Source organism: Nelumbo lutea, chromosome 1, assembly GCF_056320005.1.
Source record: "Nelumbo lutea isolate HS-2025 chromosome 1, American lotus-T2T, whole genome shotgun sequence".
NCBI lineage: Eukaryota > Viridiplantae > Streptophyta > Magnoliopsida > Proteales > Nelumbonaceae > Nelumbo > Nelumbo lutea.
The window spans coordinates 135,620,451-135,647,668 of NC_142684.1; the positions used below are offsets into that span (position 1 = coordinate 135,620,451).

The 27,218-nt window shown below is 36.8% G+C and overlaps 1 protein-coding gene and 2 pseudogenes across 3 annotated transcripts; all 3 read right to left on the reverse strand.

Moving 5' to 3' along the window:
• Window positions 1–1,425: 1,425 nt before the first annotated feature.
• Window positions 1,426–3,782, reverse strand: LOC148877765 (L-type lectin-domain containing receptor kinase VII.1 pseudogene; annotated as a pseudogene).
• Window positions 3,783–8,482: 4,700 nt separating this feature from the next.
• On the reverse strand, window positions 8,483–10,675 carry LOC148877766 (L-type lectin-domain containing receptor kinase VII.1 pseudogene; annotated as a pseudogene). Its single transcript, XR_016105651.1, has one exon. The product of XR_016105651.1 is annotated as an L-type lectin-domain containing receptor kinase VII.1 pseudogene (transcript).
• A 625-nt stretch (window positions 10,676–11,300) lies between these two features.
• On the reverse strand, window positions 11,301–26,531 carry LOC148877767 (putative serine/threonine-protein kinase At1g54610). Of its 2 annotated transcripts, XM_088943617.1 has the most exons (9): window positions 26,109–26,531; window positions 25,383–25,885; window positions 24,141–24,425; window positions 23,535–23,852; window positions 21,568–21,795; window positions 14,952–15,052; window positions 13,649–13,763; window positions 12,639–13,115; window positions 11,301–11,828 (listed from the first exon to the last, which is right to left on the reverse strand). In XM_088943617.1, exons 2-9 carry the CDS (start codon window positions 25,788–25,790, stop codon window positions 11,631–11,633), a joined length of 2,130 nt encoding a protein of 709 aa, XP_088799743.1. In that variant the 5' UTR covers window positions 25,791–25,885; window positions 26,109–26,531; the 3' UTR covers window positions 11,301–11,630. The 2 variants fall into 2 exon arrangements, with proteins under 2 accessions (XP_088799743.1, XP_088799732.1); XM_088943606.1 differs by having other exon boundaries at window positions 25,383–26,531.
• Between the last annotated feature and the right edge of the window lie 687 nt (window positions 26,532–27,218).

A 27,218-nucleotide genomic window follows, 5' to 3' on the forward strand; every position in this document is an offset into this window, starting at 1 on the left:
AAATAGCTTTCTTGCGTTTGGACAATCATCTTAGTACTTCATATGTTCGAAGTCCAAAGCCATTCCAATAGACTTTCTAGGTCGACAGTCCGATCATCCGTTTCGAATAGACGGTCCATTCTGAAAAATAAATTAGAAAAATAAAAAAGAAGTAAAAATAGAAAACGATCAAAACTGTTGAATAAATTAATGGTTCAACTACCTAGATCAACGGGTTATTGACTTTTTCAATGTTTTTGACCAAAAATCGGGTTTGAGATAAAATAAAACCGATTACTTAAATGATTCCCAAGCCAAACGGCCAAACCATTAAGATCAATGGAGTTTCGAAAACCTTGGTTTGTCAGTTCCTAAGCCCTCAATTCTGCCAAAGTGGTCTCTTGCTATCCATGCAATTGTGGTCGTCCCGTCCCGATGGATTGATGCATCAAAGTTTATATATATTTGTTTTTATTTTCTTTCATTTGAAGGGCTCCATTTAACATGACAAACTTTTCTTTTGATCTACATGCAACATGTTGAAAAATGTTAGATTATTTCTTTTCTTTGTTTTCATATGGATCATTACAGATTAATTAATTTCTCACAATTAATTGTGTTTCAATCTGATGCTTTCAAAGAAGCAAAACATGACCCATTTTTTTCTTTGGAAGTAGGGGTGTCAATGGACCAGTTTTGGATTGGACGGAGTTCAACTCAAAATCCATTTGGACGGATTAGATGGACCAATAAGATATGTTGAATTTGGACGAATTGGATAGACCAATATGACATATTGGATTGAATTGAATCAATATCTGATCCATTGATAAAGAATAAAAACATAGACGTTAATGGACCATGTTTGAATTGAAATCAATTTAAATTAATAAAAATTTGAACAGATCGAACAATTTCTGAACTAAACTGGTCGAAAATGATCCAAAATATTCATTAGACCAGGTAGACCGAACCATCAAATATATATATATATATATATATATATAGTTATGTCTGCTTCATTCTCACCTCAGCATGAATAACATTTCGTTTTAGTTGAATGAATGAATGCTAGCTGTAGGCGTAGGCGAGTTTGAAATGGTTTGTCTCGGCCTGAGCGATGCTTACACATCCACGTACCAAAATGTTATCCCTGCTCTTTTTATCGTTGAAAATGATTGCTTTCAATTAAGCTAGCTAGCTTGGAAAAATCATTTCAATTCTGAAAGAAAAATTATAGAGCAATTCTTAGAATTTTCGTGCAGAAACAAACAAATATTGATTTTGTTCGTACAGATCTAGAGGCATCTCCCCGTCCCCATTCATCTTCTTAATTTGACTATTTTTGTCTCCGTAGATTACACACAACAAATTAATAAAAGAAATTGTTAAATCTCCGTACGTACAGAAAATCACACCAAGTTCTTTAATTATATATGGTCCAAATTGGAGGTTAAATTAATTATCAAGTAGCCTGCAGCCAGCCGTCGAACAATTTAAAATCAGACTCCTTCCTAGTCACAATTTCAACTGCATCCCACTACTGTATGTATATAGGCTGGCTTTGATTTAATTTGGTTGCTCTTGGTCAAATTTCGCTTGGGCTAGCTAGCTCATAGCTAGATTATTGGTCTATTTGGAGGTGGAACTGAATCAATATGAGCCCCCGCAAACATCACCTGAACAAACTGGTTGTGGTAGCACTGAATCTTGTTGCATGCATCTTGGGATGGACCTCTTCTGATGAGCGAGCCTTAGGGGTAGAGGTCACTTGAAGAAGTCATGGAGCCATTATTGGTAAGGGAGAAAGAATCGTCCAATAGACCTCGGAAGCTGAGGCTGAGCTCCCCAACTGCTGGCTGAAGCTTCTCTATGTCTAAACATTTAGACTCGACCTCGCTTGTTCCCTCAAACATGTTCATCACTTGTCTCATCGTCGGCCGAGCATGCGGATCAGGGTTTGTACACAGCAAGCCCAAGTTAAGCACCTTCTCTACCTCCTCAGCCTCAAAACCGCCCTCATCAGCAGCCCTGATCAAACGCTCGTCCAGAGCTAACAACAACTCCCCACGCTCCATTAGGCTCCATGCCCAATCAACCAGAGCCGTCTTCCCATCCTCTATGGGTCTCCGCCCGCACAGAACTTCAAGAATCAATACCCCAAAACTGAACACATCGGTTTGTGCTGACACCCGGTCGCTCAGCACCACTTCAGGCGCCATATATCCCACAGTTCCAACTACCTGTGTCGTGATGGTAGCCACCTGGCCACGGCCATGGATGCGAGACAGCCCAAAATCTCCTAACCTCGCATTCATATCGCTGTCAAGTAACACATTACTAGCCTTTATGTCCCTGTGCAGGACTCTGGCTTCCCAACCCTCATGCAAGTATAACACCCCAGAAGCCACATCCTTCAGAACTCTCATCCTATCCTCCAACCCCAACATTACACTCTCCTCACATTCAAACACCCTCTTATCCAAGCTTCCATTCTCCGTATAATCATAAACCAAAGCTAAGTTCCTCTTCTCCCTTTTGCACCAACCTCTTAATCCTACCAGGTTCCTGTGCTTCAGTCGCCCGAGGCTCGACACCTCGGCCACGAATTCTTTCATTCCTTCATCTTTTTCGTGTGAAATGAGCTTTACAGCAACTTGTACTCCTCCTGCCAAAACCCCTTTATAGACCTTCCCATTTCCTCCAAACCCAATTACATTTTCTTCAGAGAATCCTCTGGTTGCTGCGCTGATCTCTTGATAATCAATTCGGTGAGGCCAATACTCCAACTCCCATTCTTCTACCTCCTCTCCCTCCCCCACCTTCTTCTTCTTCCTCTTAACTAGAAATAGGAAAACCATAGCACAACAGGCACCGATAAACAAGACTACAGCCACCGTAATTCCTGCAATAAATCCTTTGGATGGAAAAGCGGAGACCTCAGAAGGAACAAAGGACGGCAAGTTGAAAGTAGCCAACGTATCTCCAAAGGAAATATTTGAATTACTAAAACTCCATGCCAGAATTCTATGATATTGCACTAATTGTCCCGTAGCCGCAGTGAACCCAACATACATTTCATCCAGAAAAACCTCGGAGAGATTGACGGGAATGCTAATCAAAGGTCGTTGAGGCTTTCTCGATCCAGCAGGCACCATGGTGACATTGAGCAGAGAACTCGAGTAATCAACCCAGACTTGATAATTGACGCCACTGTGGAGCTTCAATTCATGAAAGGTGTCATCTTGATTATTCTTCATCGCCGTCTCATCACCCCAATAACCGGCAGGTTCGGCAGTCACCGACGCGAGAGAATTCACGTCAACGCCAACGTGGTTGTCATTAATATCGTTGAATTCTTGATTGCTGAACACATCGAATTCTATACCGAGGACATGGTTGCTGGGGTTGTTGTCATTGGTGCGGTTGAAGAGACCGAGATGCTGAGCCGAGTTTGTTCCGTTGATGCCAGTGGTGGGAGCAAAGATGAAGACGAGTCCGTGGCCGGAGAGCTGGTTGTCATCTGGAGCGATGGAGAGGATGAAGGAGGTGTAGAAGGGGAGGAGTGCTGAGGAGTTGGGAGATCTCGTGGGGATACGCGTACTGTAAAGGGCACGGCCAATGGAGAAAGCCGAGGTATCTGTGAGAACGAGAATCCGAGATTCAAGTGATGCATTACCAAATAGTAGGATATCAGAGGAATCGAAGCCGTTGTAGACGAAATCAACAGCTGAAGTTGATCGGAGAAGTAGGATTCTGATCAGTAGCAGAGATAGAGATAGATGGAGAAGATGATTTGCCATTTCCTAGCATTTTCGAGTCTTGAAAGGAATTATGATCGAACATGGAATTGGTGCTTATATAGAGTTCAGGCTGTTGGGAATGAAAGCCGGGTATAAAGACAAGGTTGGACGTTCAAATCTATCAAATAATTATGAATGGATGGCCCAAAAGTTATGCGGTTCGATGTGGGGTTGACACCAATTTGTTTGGTGGGCTGACGGCTTTCGACTTTCAACTTTCGAGAAGAAACAGCGGTGCCTGGAGGATTTCTTCAATCTTCTTACGTTGGAAATGGAATGAAGTTTTTACAGGTTCATAGCTGCGTGTATCAATAGCTCGTTTGGGATTGGGAGGGTACGTCACTCGTAAGTCATAACTTATTTACTTTTCCTTTGAAACCAAGCAATTCTTACATGATCCTAAAAATAAACCATATGCGCCAAAATGTCATAATAAAATTGATCAGAAAATTTTCAAATAACTCACAACTTACAAAATTACAAAATATACTTTCTTCTTCATCTAGTGATACACTGGATGATGTGTAATATCCTCATTTACCTTGCAGTCTATCTTCTCCATCTAAACAATTTTTTACATCTATCATCTGGTTTCTTTTCTCGTTCAACACTCTATTTTTTGCACTAAAACAAGATTTCCATCAGGCTAAAATATCAAAGTTATGTATTTCCTTATATGTAAAGAAACTTATATATATGTGTATATATATATATATATATATATATATATATATATATATATATATATATATATATATATATATTGTAAATAAAATCAATTTCATTCAAAGACAAACTTGAAGAAGAATAAGATGAAAAAATTAACAATGTCTCTGTTTATTAAAGAGTACATCTTAGTTCTTCCTGATATGGAATTACCACTACTATTAGGTTCAATATGTGGCATTGGACTAGCTTTTCTAATTTTACATTCATATATTGTTTACATATCAATTAATATTTTTAATTTCTTTATTTTGTTTACCTATGTTAATATTTGTTTACATATTTTCATTGTATGAATTAAGTATTATTTCTACACCTCCTAGTTTGATCCTAAGATCTAATATTGTAGCTAATTAAGCAATAATAAGGAGAAATATATTTCTAATATTTTTTAAATTTAATTTCCATTTGTTCAAAAATATTTTCAAAATATTCTTCACTTCTATGGTTTGCAAAACACTCCCTAATTAAATACAAGTTATTAATTAAAATAAATAAAAATGGATAATAAATACCAAAATTTTTTCTATACAATCATCAAATATATGTAAAATTCTTTTATGCAAATTCCCATGTCCCAATCAAAATCAATTATTACATTATTTGGTATCCTTTCTATATAAAAAAATTGTTAATACATCTTTATATGATATACTACTTTCTAACATAGCATAGGTGGAATTCCACCTATGTTGGACACCTAACGGAAAATTTTTATAACATTTTCCATATTGATAACATAAATTTTTTAAATCTTTTTTTTCTTACTTGAAGATTTAATATATAAAATACAACTTCTAATTTTTTGAACATGTTGTGAAATAGGTCTTATTTGAGATTTTTTAAAATACTTATAGCTACACCATTATTACTAGTATTACCAAAAGTAATTGAAATATCTTCTATACCATAATTATATATAGTATTTAAAATACTAGCTAGTAGCTAGGTTTGTATGTAGCCATTGTAATCTTGTAAAACATATACTTCTTTTATGCAAAACCAATGTGTCATCAATAGAATGAGCACTTGCACAAATATTACTAATATTATACTAAGAAAACCAAGCATCTAAACTAAGAGCAATTTTAGAATGAAAAACTGTCAAAGTAGAAATCAAATTTTGTTTATATATATATATAATTTTGATAGCATCTAATGTAGTTATGTTCCTCGAAACTTTTCTATATGCAGGGTTAATTGATGTTTGTACAAATTTTTCAAATTTAGGATCTTTTATAAATATAAATGGTTGTTCAGCATGAACTATATATCTAGTTAATGTTTGTCTCATTTTATCTTGGGAATAATGAAAATTAGAAAATGATTCAGACCCAAAACCAATTTAGGTTTGGGTTGATTCATTTTGATCTTGTTAAATATGTTTTTCCATATGTCACTGTTACTACTACTTTGATAATTAAAATCAGCTTTACATTTAATGCAAACTGCTTTCAATCCTTTTCCTGGCAATTCTTTAAGTGTAAAATATTCCTAGCAATTGCTGTTGTTTTTTTCTTTAATGCCTTATAAAAATCCAACTAACCTGGTAATAGCATGCCTCGGGCTTGTTGATTCGGTATTTCAACTTGAATGCAAGCCTTTAAACCTCCTAAAGTGAACACTTGAGCAAGTTACAAGCCCCCCTCTTGTTAAAATTAAAAAATATACAAAAAAAAAATGGAATATGAGAGTACAAAAGAGGTTTATTATTGTTGTAATGAAAATAGGTAAGGGTTAAGGTATTTATAAGGGTTGAAAATAATTGAATTAACCAAAATGCCCCCTAAACTAAACTAGTTGTTTATAGATGTTGGTAGAAGAGTATTTTGTTCATTTGTAAAATTTATTTACCACTTTACTTAAGATGCTCCCTTAGTTGTTTATAGTTGTTGGGGGCATTTAAGTCATTTTGTGTATTCAGAAAAAATACATAAATCCCTCAATGTAGCTATTTATAGCTATTAGGGGATTTTTTGGTATTTTCAACATTTAAACCCCCTCAAATGGCCATATAACAACTATAAATGAACTGTTGACCCAATAGGAGGGTTGACTGGTTACTAGGGAAAAGAAAAAGCAATTGATTTTTTGTTGGTGGTGGTGAGAGAGAGAGAGAGAGGAGGAAGAAGGCCACAATCTCACTCTCTTGTCTCCTCTTCTTTTCTTCTTCTTCTTTCCTTCTTTCTCAGTCACCCTTTCACAATCCCACTCTCTTGTCTCCTCTAATAATATACATATATAATCACCCCATCTAACCCTAATACTCTAATCTAAAGGCCATGATATAATATATATATATATATATATATATTATACTTAATTAGTGCAATGGATGGAACCTTTCAACCCAGATGGTTGAATGGCTCACCCAAAAATCAATGGTTAAAGGAGTTTCATTTAAATTTCAGGTCAGTTTATAAAACCTTGCTATAAATACAAAAAATAGAGAAGAAAAGAAAGACACATATGGGGATAAATAAACAACATTCCATCCTTTGTACAATGTTGTGTTTTTACTAAATAGTCATGAATTCAAGTCTTGTACAAGTTATTTTAAATTCATTCGGTATTTCAGTTCATAATATGCAATTTCGAAATTTCATTTATTAATAATACTATAATATTTTCTTCACTTCTAGTTTAATTTATTAATGTTGTTAAATCTTAGATATTCGAATTCAAATATGAACAAATCGAATCTGAGTCATCATCACCATCTAGGCCTTGTCCCAGGTATATGGAGTTGGCTATGGTAGGGGTGAGCAAGAAAAACCAAAAATCTGGTTAACCAAACCAATCAGTTCAGTATTTTTAAAAAATCGAAGGTACTGGTTCAGTTTCGATTAAAACCAATATGAAAAACCAGCAGTTAGCCAAACTAACTTGTAAACATATATTTCTATATATTATATGTATTTATGTATTTTATATTTCCTATATATTATAAATTAATAAATATGCATTATATATTAATATATATATTTTTATAATATATAATATACTATTTATTATTTAAAATATTATATTATATATATTTCTAGTTTTTATTATATATTTATATATTTTTTATAATATATATTATAAATATAAAAAACTGAAAACCCAATAAACGAAACCAATGATTAACTAAAATAGTCAACTGGTTAACCGATCAACTTCAGTTTAATTTTGATTACCAGTTTTCCAGAAACTGATAATACATGTTCTGTTTCGAAATAAGCCCACGGTTCAGTTAACCGAACCATGAGCACCCCCAGGCTATAGGCGTAAGTTGGGTACCCAATTTGAAAATTTTACACTTTATGGGACCCTCATTCAAATTTTAACAAAATTCTAACCCAAACCTGCCTAAGTTGCACCCTAGGGTTGGCTATCGAGTCCTGTTTCAATATTTCTTTCGCTTTAATGCCATATTCACATTATTATCGGTACTTAAAATTATTACCTTTTATAATCTCTATTCAACTTATAACAGATCACTTTTCCTATCTTCGGGTCATCACCATATGACAGGTTCAACCATGTCCGTCTGAGTCTGGCACCATTGTTTTGAACCGATCGATTAGCTATTATTAACAAAGCAGAAACTTTCAAAGTATTGCCATAGTGATATCTTTGCTAGTGCACAAAAAGAAGCTAAAAAACTCTTTGTTTTCGGATAAAATCATTTGTTTTAGAACTATTTGATGGATAATAGGAAATTTTCACGTATTTTTTAATGCCTTTTGATGATCTGGTCATGACTCCATATGACGACAACAACAAGGACAATTTGGTGCTACTCCCATGCAAGTACATTCTTTCATTCAGTGCATGAATCGCGACAGATCTAATTCCTTTTCTTTGACTTTGATTTTCTCTTTTTTTAATGGGTTTGAATCGATGCTCAAGTTTGACAAATTACATTCCTTTCTTCTTTCTTAATCACTGCTTCAAATTGGAGAAATTAAAAGAGACTAAATGGAAGCCGCCTCAATAGAAACTAATTGACTCTTACCCATTCACCCAGCAACCATGAACACCTAAATGGGGCTCAGAAGAAAAATGTAGCTTTGGTTGTACGTACTACGTAGTTCCCTCTGGCACACGCTCATCACCCTCCAGAATGGATCCTGAGATAGTTGTGACAGAGATTGACGATGAGAGCGACTGTCGAAAAGGGTAGTGCATTCTTTGATCCAAGCTACGAAACTCTGGCAATTCTGGGGTTGAATTCATGTTGCCAAGCAGATGTATCTCCATTCCTTGTCCTTGATCAGACTCCTCCGCCTCATCTCTTCCCTCCAACACCTTCACAACCTGTCTCATCTTCGGCCGAGCATGTGGGTCGGGGCTTGCACACAACAACCCCAAACAAAGCACCCTCTCTATCTCCTCAACGTCGTGCCTTTCCTTAGCCATCAACCGCTTGTCTAGTGCCAACGGCAACTCACCCCGCTCCACTAGTCCCCCCACCCAATCAACCAAAGGTGGTTTCCCCTCCTGTATAGGCCTCCGTCCACACACAATTTCAAGAATCAAGACACCGAAGCAGAACACATCAGTCTCCGTGGATGCCCGCCCACTCCGCACCAACTCGGGCGCCATATAGCCCACAGTTCCAACCACGCGTGTTGTGGCGGCTACCTGGTTGCGCCCATGAATGTAAGCCAGCCCAAAATCTCCCAACCTCCCGTTCATTTCTCTGTCCAGCAACACATTACTAGCCTTGATGTCTCTGTGCAGGACTCTGGCTTCCCAGCCTTCATGCAAATACAAGACCCCAGCAGCCACATCCTTCAACACTCTCAGCCTTTCTTCCCAACCCAACATCAAACTCTCATCACATTCGTCAAACACCCTCTTATCCAAGCTACCATTCTCCATATAATCATAAAGCAAGATCAAGCTTTCATTCTCTCTCTTTTGCACCAACCTCTTAATCTTACCAAGTTTCTATGCCTCAAGCGGCCGAGGCTCGACAGCTCCGCCAAGAATTCCTTCATTCCTTCACCAGTCTGGTTCAAAATTCGCTTCGCAGCTACCTCCTCTCCGCCTGTCAAAACCCCTTTATAGACTTTTCCGTTCCCTGAAAACCCAATTACATTTTCTTCAGAGAACCCCTTGGTTGCTGCATGAATCTCCTGATAATCAACTCGATGGGGCCAATACTCCAACTCCCATTCTTCCACCTCCCTTCTTTGCTTCATCTTCCTCCTCCTCCTTTTAATTATTAACAGAGATGTCATGGCGCAACAGGCGCCGGCCAACACAACTGTGACTATTATTATTCCAGCAATGAATTTGTTGGACTGAAGAATAGAATCCGTAGAATGAACAAAGGACGGTAAGTTTGAAGTAACCAACGAATCTCCAATGGAAAACTTTGAATTACTAAAGCTCCAAGAAAGAATTCTATGATACTCAACTAACTGTCCTGTCGCCGCAGTGAAACCAACATACATTTCATCCAGAAGAACATCAGAAAGATTGAGAGGAATACTAATTAAAGGTCGCTGAGGCCTTCTCAGTCCAGCCCGCACCATGGTAACATTTAGCAGAGAATTCGAGTAATCAATCCAGACTTGATAATTGACACCACTCTTTAGCTTCAATTCATGAAAGGTCTCCTCTTGACTGCTCTTCTTGTCACCCCAGTAACCTGCCGTTGCGGCTGTTACCGACGTGAGGGAATTCACGTCAATACCAACGTGGTTGTCATCGACGTCACTGAACTCTTGATTTCTGAACACGTCGAATTCAACACCGAGCACGTGGTTGTTGGGGTCGCCGTTGTCCGTCTGGTTAAAGAGGCCAAGATTTTGAGACGAACTGGTGCCATCGATGCCGATGTGGGGAGCAAAGATGAACACAAAGCCGTGGCCGGAGAGTTGGTCCTTGTTGGGTTCAATCGAGAAGATGAAAGAGGTATAGAAGGGAAGGACTAAAGAAGAGTTGGGAATTCTTGTGGGGATCTTCGAGGTGTAAAGGGCCCGGCCAGTGTGGAAATGAGAGACGTTGGTGAGGGTGAGAACACCGGATACGAGCGTTGCGTTGCCGTAGAGTAAGAGATTGGAAAAGTTGAAGCCGTTGAAGACGAAACCAACAGCGTATGTCGTCGACCGGAAGAGCAAACCATTCGCTAACAGTAGAAGTAGAAGATGGAGAAGATTATAGTTTGCCATCTTTCATCACCTACCGTTAACATTCTTTTAATATGAAATGAGAGAAGATTATAGAGCAAACCAACAGCGTATTATCTGCAACGGCTCTAGCGTAAGATGTCGCCTACCAAAATTATTTTAATATGAAACCCGTTAACCAACTAAAATTAGTTCACTACCGCTATGATTGTTAATTGAACTGGATTTGGTCCAATCCAATCCGGTCCAGTATGAATCAATTATAGATGGACAATCAAATCCAATGAATACTTTGAACTATTTTGAATCAATTCAATTCAATGTCTAGACCATCCAATCTGTTCAAATTGATTTTAATTTAAATTGGTTCCAACTCAAACCTAGTCAATTGACACTTCTATTCTTATCTTCTATCAATAGACCAAATATTGGTTCAAACCGACCTGATTAATATAAATCCTTTACAGGTCCAATCCAATTCAATAAATACTTTGACCATTAAGTCTGGAGTCTGGACTGGTCCAATTCGGTGTCTTATAGTTATTGGCCCATCCAATCCGTCTAAATTGATTTCAATTTGTCCAGGGTCCAACCCAAAACCGGTCCATTGACACCCTTACTCTAGTTGATCATTGAGAAATTAACCCAGTCTTGCTATAGGAACCAGTAAAAAAGGAACACTCCACTGTTGTTAACTGAGCTGAGCGTGTGGCTAACTGAGAAAGAAATGCTTTAAACAGGGCTGCAGATCAGGATGGGTACAGAAGTGATTACGTTGACGGGATATGAACTTGGCACCAAAGGCCGGTATTGATTCAACATTTCCACTCCAGGCTTGGCTTCCTTACAACACCCCCCTATACATAAATCCCCCCACGGCTACACCTGATTATATATTACCCGACCATGGGAGCTGACCACCACTCTTACTTCTCTATGTGATCTCTCTCCCTCTCTCCCTCGACAGGAAAAATCTTCTACTTGGTACATTATCATCTTATACAGCTCCACGGCCAGAGGCAAATATTGGGTTACCCTCGGCCCGAAGTTTCCTATATTTTGCCTTGTCGAGACGTGCTCGTCGAACGGCTTCTTGTATCTGGCGATCATGATCCTTGAGCATCTGGTCTACATTGCCTGAAGGAACTAGTAGTGGACCAGAATAGTGAATCTTGTTGCCCTTAGATCCATAACCCTGATGAAGAAAAAGAAAATTGATCAGTACCTGATGATTATAAACTCTACCACAAATACACAATACACAAGACTTCAAAGCAAAGCAAAGGATCTTGATCAGATCATGGAAACAAGGAAAAAAGAGTTTGCTAATATAAAGCAAATTATGAATTTCAAGTCATCTACCATTATATAACTTTGATTCAAGATGCTGCAAAAGTATTTCGTTTTTTTTTTTTTTTTGATAAACTGCAAAAGTATTTCTTTGCTTTATGATATTCATACCAAGTCGGACAGGGACTACAGAACCCAGATCTGACAGATCTAATTCACTTCCTCTCCCACCATCAAGCACCCCAAACTACACGAGTCCAAACACCGTCAAGCACCCACCACTACATGAGTCCAAAAATAAGAATGACTAATCCATGTATTATCCTAGGCACGAGCCTGGCCAAGCCCCTACTCAAGCCTGTAATATAGCCTCTGAAATGGGTAAAGGGTTTAGACAGCCAACCGTACAGTTGGAATACATGGACCTTCTGATTCTTCACAACACTGTTGAAGACACAGTGAGAACAAAAAGTTACAATAAGTATTGTCCAGTTAATCTCTTAGAATAGAACAGTACTCTGAAAATGATCTGTTGTATGAAGGGTCCCTACTGGTTTAAAATTCCAACATCCCCAGGGCCCAGAACCAACATGTTTCTTTGTGCATCACATTTATTTCTTGGCTAACTTTTCCATGACCAAATATTAGATACTTATGATTTCCAAAAAAATTATAGAAAAAGCCCTCAATAACAATTAAATGTAGTTCTACTAACCAGAAGTTGCTCCTTGTTGCTGGCCCTTCCATCTTCTTTCTGATGAGAACCCACAAAAACTTGGGTATGAAGCTTCCGATCCTCCTTTGTACTAGATTCAGAGGCTTCATTAAATGATCCAGGAAGCTTGCTAATTAGGTTTGTTACATCCGGTTGTGAAGGACCAGATTTTTCCCTGCGATCATCAGACAACAAATTTCTTGCCGCTACTAATCTAGACAGTGCTGATAGGTCAGACCCATTTGAAACCTTTGGAGCATCATCCAGGTTCTTCCCTGTCTTGGACCAAGCAGACCTGTGAACCAATGGCCCTGAATGTGAAGCTCTTTTATGAAAATGCCCCTGGGTATCTTTGCTCACTTCTTCTATGTCCTGTGATCGTCTAGGTGGGTCAATTGGAAAACCAGACGCAACTTCTTCTTGATGAGGATTGAACATCTCACTCTGACTCTTGGAATTGGACTGGCCTTGCCGTTTCTGAAAAAATAAAGAGTATATAATACAAATAGAGAGACAACAAAAAAATTAAAACAAAGATTGTTAACTAATATGAAACAATCTTGAATAAAAAAAAAATTGTCACATGAGAGCCATTAAGCAAATCAATATAGTCCATGCCTCTTCTTATATGCCATGCCACATACAAGTAACCATACAGGTCTATTCATGTATACATATACCTGGAAAATATATCAGATATTCTTCCTTCCAGGTAATGGATCAATTGAATCAACAATGTGGATCATGATCCTTCGAAGAAATCTCAACAATCTTTAGACCAAATTGAACAAGTTTTGAAATCCCGATTAGGAAGAGACTAGGAAACAAAAAATCAGTTTATTGACAAATTTTGTCTAACTCCAACAGAGAAGCAAGAATGAAGCTAAGCCAACCCCAAGGACAAAAATGTAGCTATTAATCCCCACAAATATGCTTGAAAAAAACAAAAATAAAGAAACCCTTGCACATGGAACTTTTCCTACAAAGAAATTTTGACATTATAGCTTTACCTGCATTGACAAAACCAACTCAGCATTGGCATCAGGTGCTGGAATCGCCCTAGATTCTCTTGGCCCTTTCCTTTCAAGGTCAGACCTTTGTCCCTTAGCACCTGTTGCTCCTTGCCTGCAAGTATCAAGAATAGAAAAACATCAGCATGTAACTCTCAGAGAAAATGAAACCACCAGTTGGCACTCCTATATGAAAGGAATGCTATTATGCACTAACAACAGCTAAAATTTCATCCAACATTTCATTCTAATTTTGAGGATAACACAGAAAAAATCTATGGAGAATTATATAAATCTGTAGCTTCGGCCCATATTAGAAAGAAAATAAAAGATAATTTAGAGGATTATAAAATAGAACTGAAAATGGGAAATGATAAATAGGATAAGAGGAAAATTAGAGAAAACAAAAAAGACCAAGGAATAAAAAATAAGTGATTTGTTACAAGTTGAAGGGGCTAGAAGAGCTAGGGGTAGACCAAAAAGGACATGGATAGAAGTAGTAAGAAATGATTTAAGCACCAATTATTTAACAGTGGATATGGCTTTAAATAGAACGGATTGGCGAAACAGGATTCATGTAGCCCGACCCCATATAGTTGGGATAAGCCGATAAGGTAATGGATGATATGATCAAAAAAAAAAGGCAATGGATGATATGAGCCATTGAGCCTGTCAGATTAAAGGCCCAAATCTCCATATTCTCCCTATCTTCCATCCAATATATAACTGTCTAACAGTCTCCTATGTCAAAGAGGCTTCAACAGTGGTTTAGGCTGCTCTTGCATGGGGTTGTACCATGCCTCCAACAGTGGAGGGTTTTATGTGGGTTATTTATCTTGATTCTTCACAAAGCCCTCCCCATACTAATCATTTAAATAATATAAATATCCCCATCACCAATAAGTGCAGGTAAGTCAATCACCATTCTATTGACTGACCAATTACTTCAGTTTTGTGGGACTTTTCCTCTTTCGCATTTGGTGTGGGTTGGATTCACCAAAGTTCCTTACAATCCATTCTTCAGATTTGAGAGGCACATTAGTTGTATTTGTGCAAATGCTTGCAACCTCTTAATTGGCTCAGCAAAGACTATTACAGATTTCAAATCCTCCAAAAATAAAAATTTTATTTTAGACTAGCCAACTGTTTTGGAATTTGAGTATAGAGAGAGGGTCATACACTGTAAAGTTATTTGGGGTTTCTAATAATTTGTTTTATTATTCATTGAAAAATAAATAAAAAAAAGCAAGATATTTTTGAGTTCTTTTATAGATAATGTAAGCAAAGAAGTTGTGATATGGACCTTCTAGCTTCTTCATCCCGTACTTTTGCATCAAACTCCTTGCTGGGAGGATACTTGGGCAAGCTTGAAGGATCACATGGAAATGGCTTCGTTGTAAAGAACTGGATAAAAATAAATATACAAATATATTAGAAGAATAAAAGAAAATCACAGCCTCGACATAGAATAGTCAAAAAGTTTCATCATGGTAACAAATGAAAATAGATGATAATCATGATCATTTTAATAAAAAGATGAAAAATGAAATTGTTGAGATTTGAATAAAGGACCATTATGTAGATGTTCTTCAAATGTATAAGACAATACCCCAACAAATCCTTTAAGTTGCTCAAATATCTCGTGATGCTTATGCCTCAAATATCAATTTACATTTTTTTAAGATTGCTAATGGAAAAAACAAAAAAGAACTCTTATACATTAAAAGTGTTGTCTGCCATTCACAAAGATAATCTAGAACCCAAGCTTTTCAAGTGAAATTTTTGCTCACTACCCAGCCTCAAGAGGAAGCAGAAAAGCAAAGATAATCTGGAGTTGTATGCCCTTTGCAATATGTTGGAAGCTGTGGAAGGAAAGAAACAGAGAGACAGGTTGAGGTAGGTAGAGAGTTGGGTTTGTTTTTTTCTTGGAGAAGGGGTAGTTAGAAAAGCCATAAAACAATTTGAGAGGAAGAGAAGAGAACATCTAAAAAAATCTGTTAATGAAGAAACGGGATAAGAGGAGGAAGAGGAAGGAAAGGAAGGGGGCATGGTTGATGAAGAGTAACAGTTGACAGAGTGACGACAGAGTGTGAAGGGATGGAGGCTGTGTTAGAAAATGAAGCTGATCACGTGGAATGTGAGAGGGCTGAGAGAAAGAAGGTCGAAAAACCTTTTGAGAATTCAAAATTCGTGATGCAGCGCTGTTACAAGAATCTAAACTGCAAGTCGTTGACATGATCTTCTGGAAGGAGAGGAACAGAAGAGTTTTGGTGCCAAATACTACAACATGGACAGGATAGTAGGCAGGCTGGTTGCTGTTTGGGTTATGGTTCATCCAGATTTCAGACATCTTGATAAGAGAAGGTGGGGGAATTTTCAGGGGAAGTGTTGGGAATTAAGATATGTAATATGCGAAACTTTTCTCCGAGTCTGGATCCTTTTATTATTGGTTGTAATTGGGTGATGTCTTATCACCACCATCTTGTAATTTGTCTTTTATTTTAATGAAATTTTTGTTTTTACCTATCAAAAACAAAGAAACAAAAGAATATTTGAAGATACATTCAGAGGTTATGATCATCTGACCTCAGCTATTGGTAAAAGGATCATGGAATGGGTTCTAAGGTGAGACCGGATCTGCTCCTCACACAGGGTGCCTCACTTGCACCTCACATGCACATCGTACCATGCATTGGGAACATCTCCCGTATTTATAAGTTATTATTCACGGGAGATGTTCCCAATGCACAGTGGATGTGCATGTGAGGCGCCCCCGTGTGAGGACCAGATCCCATTCCTTCTAAGGTGGCGTTTGATATAACACTTTTCAGACATCTAATGTCTGAAAACTTTGCTTTTCAGATGCCACTGGCGTTTGGGTTTAGATCTGATTAGAGGATCTGAAACACAAATTCAGATCTGAATTGGCAAGACCTGATTTCATGTCTTACAAATCAGCCACATTTCAGACGTGATAAAATGACATTAATGCCCCCATTATTGTCATCTATTTAATAACAACTATTACTACAACAACAATAATTAATATTATTTATTTAAATAATAATATATTTATCAATAATTTATTATTACTTAATAAATATTAATAATTATTAAAATATAATAATTATAGTTATTATTATTTAAATAATAATATGTTTATTAAAAATGATAATAATAATTTATTTAATATTATTTACTAATAATAATAAATCAATATTGTTATAAATATTTATTATTAATAAATATTATTTCTATATTAATAAATAATAATAATAGTAATAATATTTATTTAATAATATTATTTATAGTAATAAAAATATTTTGTAATATATTTACTAGTAATAATTAAAATATTTTTACTTATTATTAGTTAATAATAATAAATAAATATTATCTTTAATTAAATAATAAATGATCATAGTGGTAGAAGTTGAACCCCTCGTGACAATCACAGCTCGAAACGTACAAAACTTCTTTTGGAAAAATATAGTGTGCCGTTTTGGGTTACCTCAGGTATGAATTTTTGATGATGGTAAGCAGTTCGAGGACATTAAATTCTAGAACTGGTGCCAAGACCCTCAAGAAAACGGTCAAGCAAAAGTCACGAATAGAGCCATCCTCCGTGGACTAAAGGCATGATTAGATCGAGCGAAAGGACTATGGGCAGATGAGCTACCCAGCGTTCTATGGGCTTATTGAACTATAGTGAAGACTGCCACAGGAGAAACCCCCTTCAACCTCACCTACGGCACAGAAGCAGTCATCCCATATTTGTTTATTAATAGAATACTATTTATATTTAATATTATTTTTATTATTTATAATATTCTCAAACAGTCTATTTCTAAGGGTGAAATAGTAAACTTCACAATTTCAGATGTTGGATAATTGCTTCAACTCAAATGATCTTATCTTTTCAGAACCTATAAAAAGTAGAAAATCATTTCTACTTCTTTTCAGATTTCAGACCCAAATAATATCTTTTCAACTTTTCATATTTTCAGATTTATCAAACGCCACCTAATTCTACCAAACTTTTTAGATGACAGCAAGGAATCCTTCGGTACTGGGTTTTGGTATGTTTTTCACATTGGAAGAAGGGGGGAGTAATGATGTAATAGTGTTTTTTTGTTTTTTTTTTCCTTTCATGTGTGATTCCTCATCACCTCTTCTATGTATTTCTTCTTGTACATTCTTTTTAGCATTAATAAAATTTTTCTTCTTTATTTATTACCAAAAAGGCTAAGAATGAGAAAATAAAATTAACCACTAGTCACATCAATTTACATTTTTTATGATTGTTAGTGGGAAAAAACACTTTTTTAGACATTAAAAGCTAAGAATGAGAACATAAAGTAGAAGACCATCAAATGTTAGTGCTAACTAAATTTTTTACATGATCATGACTGAACCCATTTCTCAACCCAACATTAATTTACATTACAGCCAGTAGAAGCCTTGCCTACGGAAGACAGCAATCCTCCATAGTCGTCAAGATGATGCCTAGGCAACAAGGCACCCTTGGAGGCTCGCCTTGCCCAGTCACCAAGCAGTTTTTCATACTGTGTAATAAAATACTTTTATATTGTTATTTTTTTATATAATAATTATAAAATAGACATTATTAAAGAAAAATATTCATTTTTTGTGTTTATAAACTAATTTCTTTTTATCATTTTCTTATTTGTTAGGGTTTAATCAACACAAACATTGCTAACTGCTGTATTGAACCCTCAATGACTTCAAAATCTGAACCAGCAAGTAAGGGAAGAACTTTGGATTTTGTCTAATCAACATTTTTCTTCTTTTTTTGTTTGATAAGTATCAACATATTTCTTCTTCCACATCTTCTTCTTCTTCTTCTTCTCCCACCTTTTCTTTTATTCTTTTTCTATAACAAAAATAGGGGTTCATCCCCTATATTTTTTGAATTTTCTTTCCTTTCTTCTTTTTCTTTTCATAAATATGTTGATTTTCTAGACTTAAACATGAAGTTATAAGAAAATTATGGATAGGTATTAAAGAAAGTTGGTTATGGAACCTAGGGAACTACCCTAGGATATGTGATTTTTACTTTAAAGAAAGAAAAAAAAAAATCCAAAACCTAGGTGACTAGGCAAGCAACAAGGTGCCCCCCCCCTGTCACCTAGCCTCGCCTTGGCGCCTTGAAACTATGAAATCCTCAACTTTTAAGTAGGGAGTAAGGAGTGGGCTGTCAGCATATAAAAAAGCCCACTGAATCTCTAGTTTAGCAAGTCCATAAAATATTGCAACTGGTAAGAAAATAAGCAAGTCTCTAAGGTCAGATGCCATCTACCGTGCTCTACTATATTCTGCTTGATGCATGATCTTCTATTGCAATGAAGTAGAACCACTGCTACGTGGATACCCTAAATCCCCTAAGTAATGTCGTAACCTCTGCCTTTTATAATTCAGCATCTCTAATGGATCAACTATACACCTATGAGTTGCCTCTAGGATCAAAAAAATAAAAAATACACAACAGCTGCTCCAGTAGCATCATGAGAGCTGACTTGAGAGCTCCCAATCAAAATGGAGTTTTAAAGTGCTTCAAAGTTCAAACAAACCCTCCTGGTCCAATATGATTGAAGCATGAGTATGGATGATAAGGATAGGCTATACAGGATTTAAGAATTTTAGGACTAAAAAGGAGATCAATTGAGTTAGGAAAGGTGACAGAGCTAAATTGCAAGAATTGCATATTTGTCTAAAAATGATGAAAATCTTCAAAATAAAGAAAACAAGTCTAAGATTGGAATGTTTCAGTCAAATTTTATGTAGGGCTTGAATGGACGTAGAAAGGAATCAACTTTGGTAGGGGTTTAGAGTACATCTTGCACCAAAAGGACCAAAAATCAGAGGTGGTTTCGTACAAAATGATGAAAACAACTGAAATAGATAGTTTTTGGACTTCAATAAATCAATAAAGAAAATTGGAAATATTGAATGAATAGATTTAATAAAGAACTTATGGCTGTTAATGGTAAACAGCTACAATGGCTATATAGCTAGAGAGAGAGAGAAACCAGAATCACATGATGGGTGGGTTTTTTTCAGAAAGTGAGGTGGCAAGGGTTTTTTTCCCTTTCAGAAGAAATAGAACGGCCTTGATAGTAGAGAACCCATGTTGTTTTGTTTTTGTATTGGGTGTTGTTGGATGTGTGTTTCTGAGAGGACGTTAGAAGTTGGGAGGTGTTACAGAAGGGGGTGTTGATGTAAAGCCTATAATTAATTGCAACCGAGTTTTTGATTATGTTGATTCTAAGAAGGAAAGTGTTACGTGCTTTGAAACCTGCAACCACCATTAGATGACCGAAGTGGTAGTTAGGTGTTGACTTGGGCCAAAAGAGGAAGGAGACTGACAAGGTTGATTCTACTAATATTGCAGCACCCTTAAAGAAAGACAGGTTCAAACAGAATCCATATTGTGCATCTTACAAAGGTTTTTCCGTGGTTGAAGGAGGATTTGGTTGAGGTAGGTCCTACAAACAAATGCAAGAGGTTGTTCAAGAAAAGGGGGTTAAGTTTAGAGTGCCAACTCTTGATGTTCATGCTTGGTAATCAAGTTTTGCCAGAAGAGAAGGAAAGGAAGGGTGGAAGTGAAGAAAGGAAGTTTGGATTTAAGGAAATCGTTGATAGCGAAGTGGAGGTTGGCAAGGCTTTGGGTTTGTTGTTCTTGAGCAGAGAGGCTTTCGTTAGGAGAGACTTTGAAGAATTTCAAAGGAGAAGGAAGAGAATCTGAAGAAGAATATAATAGAGGAAGGGGGAGAGTCATGGAAAAAAGAAGGTAGTGGACAAGAAGAATTTTTTGATCAGGAGGACTAAATTTGGGCTTTTGATGGAGTTTGTTGGGGTTTGGCATTTAGTGTTTTGAAGAAGGGGTCTCCTGTTAGTTTGATTAGCTCTGTTTGAGCCTGGGGGCATTAGGAGTGTGGTTTGTATCCCTAGAAGTGAATGTAGTGTTTTGGCTTTGTTTTGTTTGAATCTTGTTGCCAGATTGGATGGAAAATGTTACCTTGGCACCTTTTAAGTTTTAAGTGGCTGTAATCAGGTCAGTTTTTTTCTTTAATAAAATTTTTCTTTTACAGAGAGAGAGCAAGAGAAAGAAGGTTGGGAGTTAGATTTTGCTACCTTCTTCCTATGGTGGTTCCTTATCACCTTGATTTGTACTCTACTTTATTAGTTTTAATAAATTTTCGTTTATCATAAAAAAATCCAGAACCACTCAAAATGATGCTTATAATCACTCCAGGGTGTGAGAATTACTCACCACACTATCCATTCCCAAAAAATTAAATCCCTTCTCCTTCCTTTTACTAAGAGTACAATTACGTCCCCCCACCCTCCCAAAAAAAAAACCTTTAATATTAACAAACAAAAACTACCCTACTCCTCGAAGGTTAACAGTTACCCCAGTTACAATCTTGTTCTAAACAAAGAAAATAATAGATCAAGGGGAAAATATGAAGTGAATGGAAAACCTACAAAGTCATAGACATGCAGAACGGATCAATAAATTAATATGTTACAATTTCATGTCCTCCCTATCATCATACAAGAAAATAAAATAAGCAAAGAGGAAAGAAAGAAAAAAATATATATATGAAAAGTCAGATACTCAAGAACAACAGTAAAATGTAAACAAATGGCATGGGACTTCTAACTGTTGTCATGATCATCTCAATAAATTGAATGATAATACTAGTTGGTAATTTGGTATTGATAAAAAAATGATCTGATAGTTGCGCAAGTTAAAAAAGAATGTTATGCATAAATATGGTGGATAAAACAAAGTATTCCAATCAAAACCAGAAAACAAAAATGAAGAAACACAACTTATTATTCACATTTACAGACTTCCATTTCATAGGTCCAGATTTTATAGAACTTCATACCTCACTCTTAAGAGCAGAAGCTGCAGTTCCACGATCTGCAGGATCTATAGAAAGCAACATTGCCATAAGCTCTAAAGCTGCAGGAGGGAAGTCTTTAAATACTTCTGCGATACATCGTCTATAAGGTTGTTGTGGTTTGAAAATGGTTGCATGTGGCAATTTTGACTTCCTCCAATATTCCTCAGATGGTGAACCACAAAGCTTGAAAATTTTGTGCAACTGCTCAACCTATAATGGAAAACAACAAACTTTAAATCACACAATTTTTTCAAACAAAAATTAAATAACAAAGTTATAGCACACCAGTATCATGAAATCTAAAATTGAAGAAATAGGAAAAAAAATCATTACAACACTATTTTCTTTTTTTGTTAAGTCAACAGCTATTTTCATTACTAGTAATATGAATCTAAATGTCAAAATAGAAGTGGAAAAAAGATAACCAGTACACAAATACAAGCAAAAGAGTGATGATAAAAAAAACAAGGGGAAGAGGTGCAATGTATTCAATTTGTGAGATAATATCTAAATAGGACCTGTCGAGAGTGAAAAGAAAAAAAAATGTTTCTGAACAATAATGGCACAGATTTGTCTTTCAGTGACTGCAAGTACCCAAGCCATGATTCAAAATGCCGTATAATTATTAGAAGGCTCCAAAACCAAGTCACTCTATAAATTAGTAAAAGGATGGAAGTTACCACAAGTAGTATTTCTTCACAATAAAGACATCACATAAAAGTTAAATGCAATTCTTTTTTTTCATGAATTTAAATGTGATTCTATATTTGCCATAGCATTAGTTAACTCACTCAATGGAAGTATTTTTTCAACTTCTATGTTTGCCCATATGTTGCTAAAAATTATATCTCTTTCAATTTTTTTTATAGATAATATAGCTAACTGGGATTATATATCTGCAATCATAAGTACAATGCTTTCAAACAAAGGGCCGATCACAATGTAAAACATAAAAAGAAAAGAAAGGGAGAGGGGTGTGTGTATGTGTGTGTGTGTGAGAGAGAGAGAGAGAGAGCAAGAAAGAGACTCAGGTCCAGCTGGAGTAGGGACCTAATTGAAGGCTGAACTCCTTGCACTACTTATTGGTAAAATTAGCATGTTAATCTGGTCTCAGAGTTGAAAGAGACTCAGGTCCACCTGGTTACTTGCTGAAACAGAATACCAATGAATGAATGAATACTATGATACTTGACAAAGGAAATCAAATACATTTACATCCGGCCTTAACTGTTCATTCAGAAGAAATCCTAGACCAATCAATGGTCTGGCCAACTAGGGTAGGTAGGAATGAGTAGGTGCGAGAGATGCCAGGGTTGGGTTTAAGCCTCTTATTCTGTTTTTGCCACGTGATTTATGTCAGACTCAGCTGTTGGCAGTAGTAATTCCTATACCTCTAATTTTATCTTATTTCTGTTATTTTCTATCAGCAATCAAGAACTTTCATTAAATGAAGAGAGAAAAAGTATTCCATCCATAAGCTAGAATGAAGGCTAATACAACAGCAGAAGCTGATCGTGTAAGCTAAATTCAAATACAATGAACAGATATTGCATTCATTATCTTCCAACCAGGATCTGGCATTCCCCAAACTAAATCACCTGTGTACTCATGCCCTAGCAAGAGAATCCGCACTGCTACTGGCAAACCAAGAAACCTAAGTGAATAAACAGCTCAAATAGATGTATATTTTGCACACCATATTTGATCAATTTTAAGAAAATAAATTTAGAAGGTTGTAATTAAACTGCAAATGGCACACCCTTATCAACATTTTATTTTAGAATAAACAAAGATACACGTTACACGAGCCCACATGTGCCCAACCAAAAGTTGTCTTGACACAATTTTGCGTTAAGTGTCCAGTACACCAGAAATCTAGAGGGAGAAGTTCCATATAGAATAAAATGTATTAAGACACATCAAATTCTAGGTATTTGGAAAGAAGGTACCTCTGTTCTTCCGGGCATGATAGGCTTGCCTGCATATAATTCTGCAAGTATGCATCCAGTACTCCATAAGTCCACTGCAATTCCATAATGAGTAGCTCCAAGCAAAAGCTCTGGTGGTCGATACCAAAGAGTGACAACTCGGCTGGTCAATGGATGATTTTGATGAGGATCAAAAAAACTTGCCAAGCCAAAGTCTGCAATCTTCAGGGTGCCATTATTGTCAATCAGAAGATTTGAACCCTTTATGTCCCGATGCAAAATGCTACGACTATGACAATGATCAAGTCCAAGTAGGAGTTGTTGCATGTAACACTTAACCTGCCGTGGAGAAATAAAAACCTCAGAAATTGTGCTTCATGATGTATAGGTTTGGGACTTTAGTCTGTAGGAGTGTAAGGGTAGTTGAAGATAAAGAGGACAAAAAAGACAAACTAATAACAACCTTAAAAAGCTATTGAGATAGAGATAATTAATGTAACTAATTGATCTTGTATTGATCCAATAAACTTTAAAAAGCTATTTTCATAGAGGAAGGGGGGGGAGAGGGGGGAGGAATGCTTAGCTGCAGCACCACTGATAAACATGAAACTTCTAACAACTAAATACCTGTGGTTCCGTGAACTTGAGACCAGGAAATGAAGCAAGGCCAGCAAGATCATGCTCCATATACTCAAAGACAAGGTATAAGCTGCAAGACATCCGTGAAGTTACCAAGCCTTCCAATTTTATTATGTTTGGGTGATCAAGCCTACGCAAAATGTGGATTTCCCTAGCCATAAAGCGAACACTTTCAGGTTCCAGGTTATCAAACCGTACTTTCTTTAATGCAACAATTTTCCCTTGATCAAGATCCCGGGCTCTGTAAACATTACTGTAAGTTCCTTGGCCAATCTGCAACATAAATAAATAAATAATAAGAAGCCACTATGACAAGAATGAAAACCTACCCAAAGTGGTCCATCTAAATTCGGGATAAAAATGCTAGGGAAGAATAAGTTAAAAAAAACACTGATTAAAAAGAAAAAGAATAAATGAAAATGCTTTGTCAACCATATCTATTGCCACAGAAGTAGCAGATAGCAAGAACTAGATGTATCATCATCATCATCATCATCCTCTATGCCTCATCCCAACTATATTGGGTTGGTACATGAATTCTGTTACACAATTCCATTCTATTCAGTGCCATATTGGGATAGATTCATGTTTTCTACTTCTGAGCGAGAAATTAGACAGCTATTACTCCAAACCACTTAAGAGTAAATGAAGAATGGAAAAGCACAAATAACCATGTGGCACTGACCTATTTGCTGGAACATTAAGGAGAACTTCTATCAACTAACATCCTATCTAATATAAATTTATTGTCTGAGGCAAAAAAAAAAAAAACATTTCAAATGATAACATTTTCCCATTTTTGACTAATGAATAAAAAAGTAGAGGCCCAGTTAAACAAATTTATCTAGGATATGGACCTGTAGAATGTTAAAACGAATGTCAAAACAAGGCCCTTTTTTATTAAACCGCCAATGTCATATTGTCTACAATCCCTTCACCCTTCCCCCACTTCCAATATTCTTACACTCCCAGTGGCTTAGGGGAGTTTTAAGTCCACGTTTACCCACTTTGAAGATCAACATAAAGCAAAGGAAGTACTGCAGTATAAGAGTTTGATCAGAAAAGCAAAGAAAGAGAAAAAGGCAAGGTTTTTTCTTGACCATAACTATGTTCTTCAACAATAAAATGCTGAACACTCTAGTTATTACAAAAACTCAAGAAGGTGAGAAAAATTAATCATGCAATAGAAAGAATCCAGTATGACCAAAAAGATGCAACTAAAAGTCATACTTTATCTAGTTTCTCGAATGAATCTGCACGCCGTGGTACCCAGCCTCTGATAGCTTCTCCAGCCACCGCGGCAAGCCAAGGAGGCCAACCTGCTGCAATCTGCTCCCCTTCCGTGGCCTTCGGAATGCTGCCCATAACCGGATGATGAACAAATGCATATTCAGCCTTCTCCCTCTTCCTCTCAAAATTACCCCCATGCAACCGAATCGAACCATTCCCTTGCTTTTCAGCCAACGTAGCCTTCCCCTCTCTACCATCCGGTCTATCCTTCCCTCGAAATGCTTCCTCTCTCCTAGAAGAAACCGCCCGAGGCACCCGCAAATCCGACGACGCTTTATTCGATAACCTCTCTCGCGGGCTCTCCCTACTATCTTCAATGGCAGACGCCTTACAACAAATGCAGCTCATTGTTAGCCAAAGCAACTCCAAAGAAAGCTCTCTTCACTAAAGCAGATCACCACAGCCGCGAGATTGGCTTTCTGTGAACTCGTTTTCTTCAACATCTGTCAACATCCAACCTAAGAGAGTACATAAAAGAATCCACCTAAAATACAAGATTCAACTCCTTCCAAAAGATCCTTCTCATTGAGAACCGATCAATTAGAGAAAAAAATTATACCAATAACAGTAACTTCGTCGGAAATTCAATGTCTTGCCTCAGACATTCCCGCACCAAAAAACCTTGAAACTTTAAACAGAACTCAAGAGGCATCAAATACAAACTACCTTGAAGCATTACGCAACAAATGAGGAGAAATGAAACCCTAGACACTGATCTAGGGCTAGGTTTCGTTGATGATGATGAAGCTTGCTGAAGACGTGGATCTAGGGCACGGATAGATTAAGCAACACATTTTACAAAATGAAGAAAAGAATTCCTCTCTCTTCCCCAACCTGCTTATTTATGCCTTAGAATAAGAAGGCTTCTGGCCAAGCACAAACAGCTTTCATTTCAATTAGAAGAGAAAAAACTAGCTCTTTCCCTCTCTCTCTCTCTCTCTCTAGAACTAGAATTGGACTTTCTGTCGCTCGAAGGAGGCCGTTGAGTTCAATAAGTTGGCATTATTGGATTTCCATTTTTCTCATTTTGGATTCTCTCTCCTCTTCTCTCTCTCTCTCTCTCTCTCCCCCCGTCTCCCTGAGACTCCCGAGTCTCCAACTATCCATTCATAAATACGGTTAGGTAAGAGAATATTCCCAAGTAAAAAATGTTCTGGACGGGCCGTCCAGATCTACACCTTTTATCTGTACGGTCTGTCTGTTCAGCCAAGCAAGTAGTGAATTGGGTGGGGTTGGTCCTATTCATCACTGCAACTTGCCACCTTAAAAATTATGATAGCTCAAATCTACCAACTTGCCAGCTGGCATATTAAAGATACTTACCAGACCATAAGCTTCGGAGCTGAACTACGAACGTGTCAACCAAGACAAGGTAGGAATGTAATGTAACCCCTTGAATCAAAATCATTCCTCCTATTTTGTTCGATTCTGTTTTCTTGATTCTTGCGTTATTGGGAAACGCGGGATCTTCTGTCCCCTTTATAATGAGGGACCCACCTGGGAACCAACTTGATTTAATTACTCTGGACAGTTGTATTTTATCTTATCTAAATTATTTATAAAGGGATCATGGGATATATAGAAGATATCATTCAAATTTTGAGTAGATTAGAACGAATACTCTAGGTGGGACCGATCAGTGATTAGATACATTTTCTGATGTGGATGATGAGGATTATCTCATCAATACGGATTCATTGACAAGATGTCTCCCGGTCAAGATTTTATAGGCGTTGATTGATTGATCATGCATCAATTAAGTTGATCAGACGGATA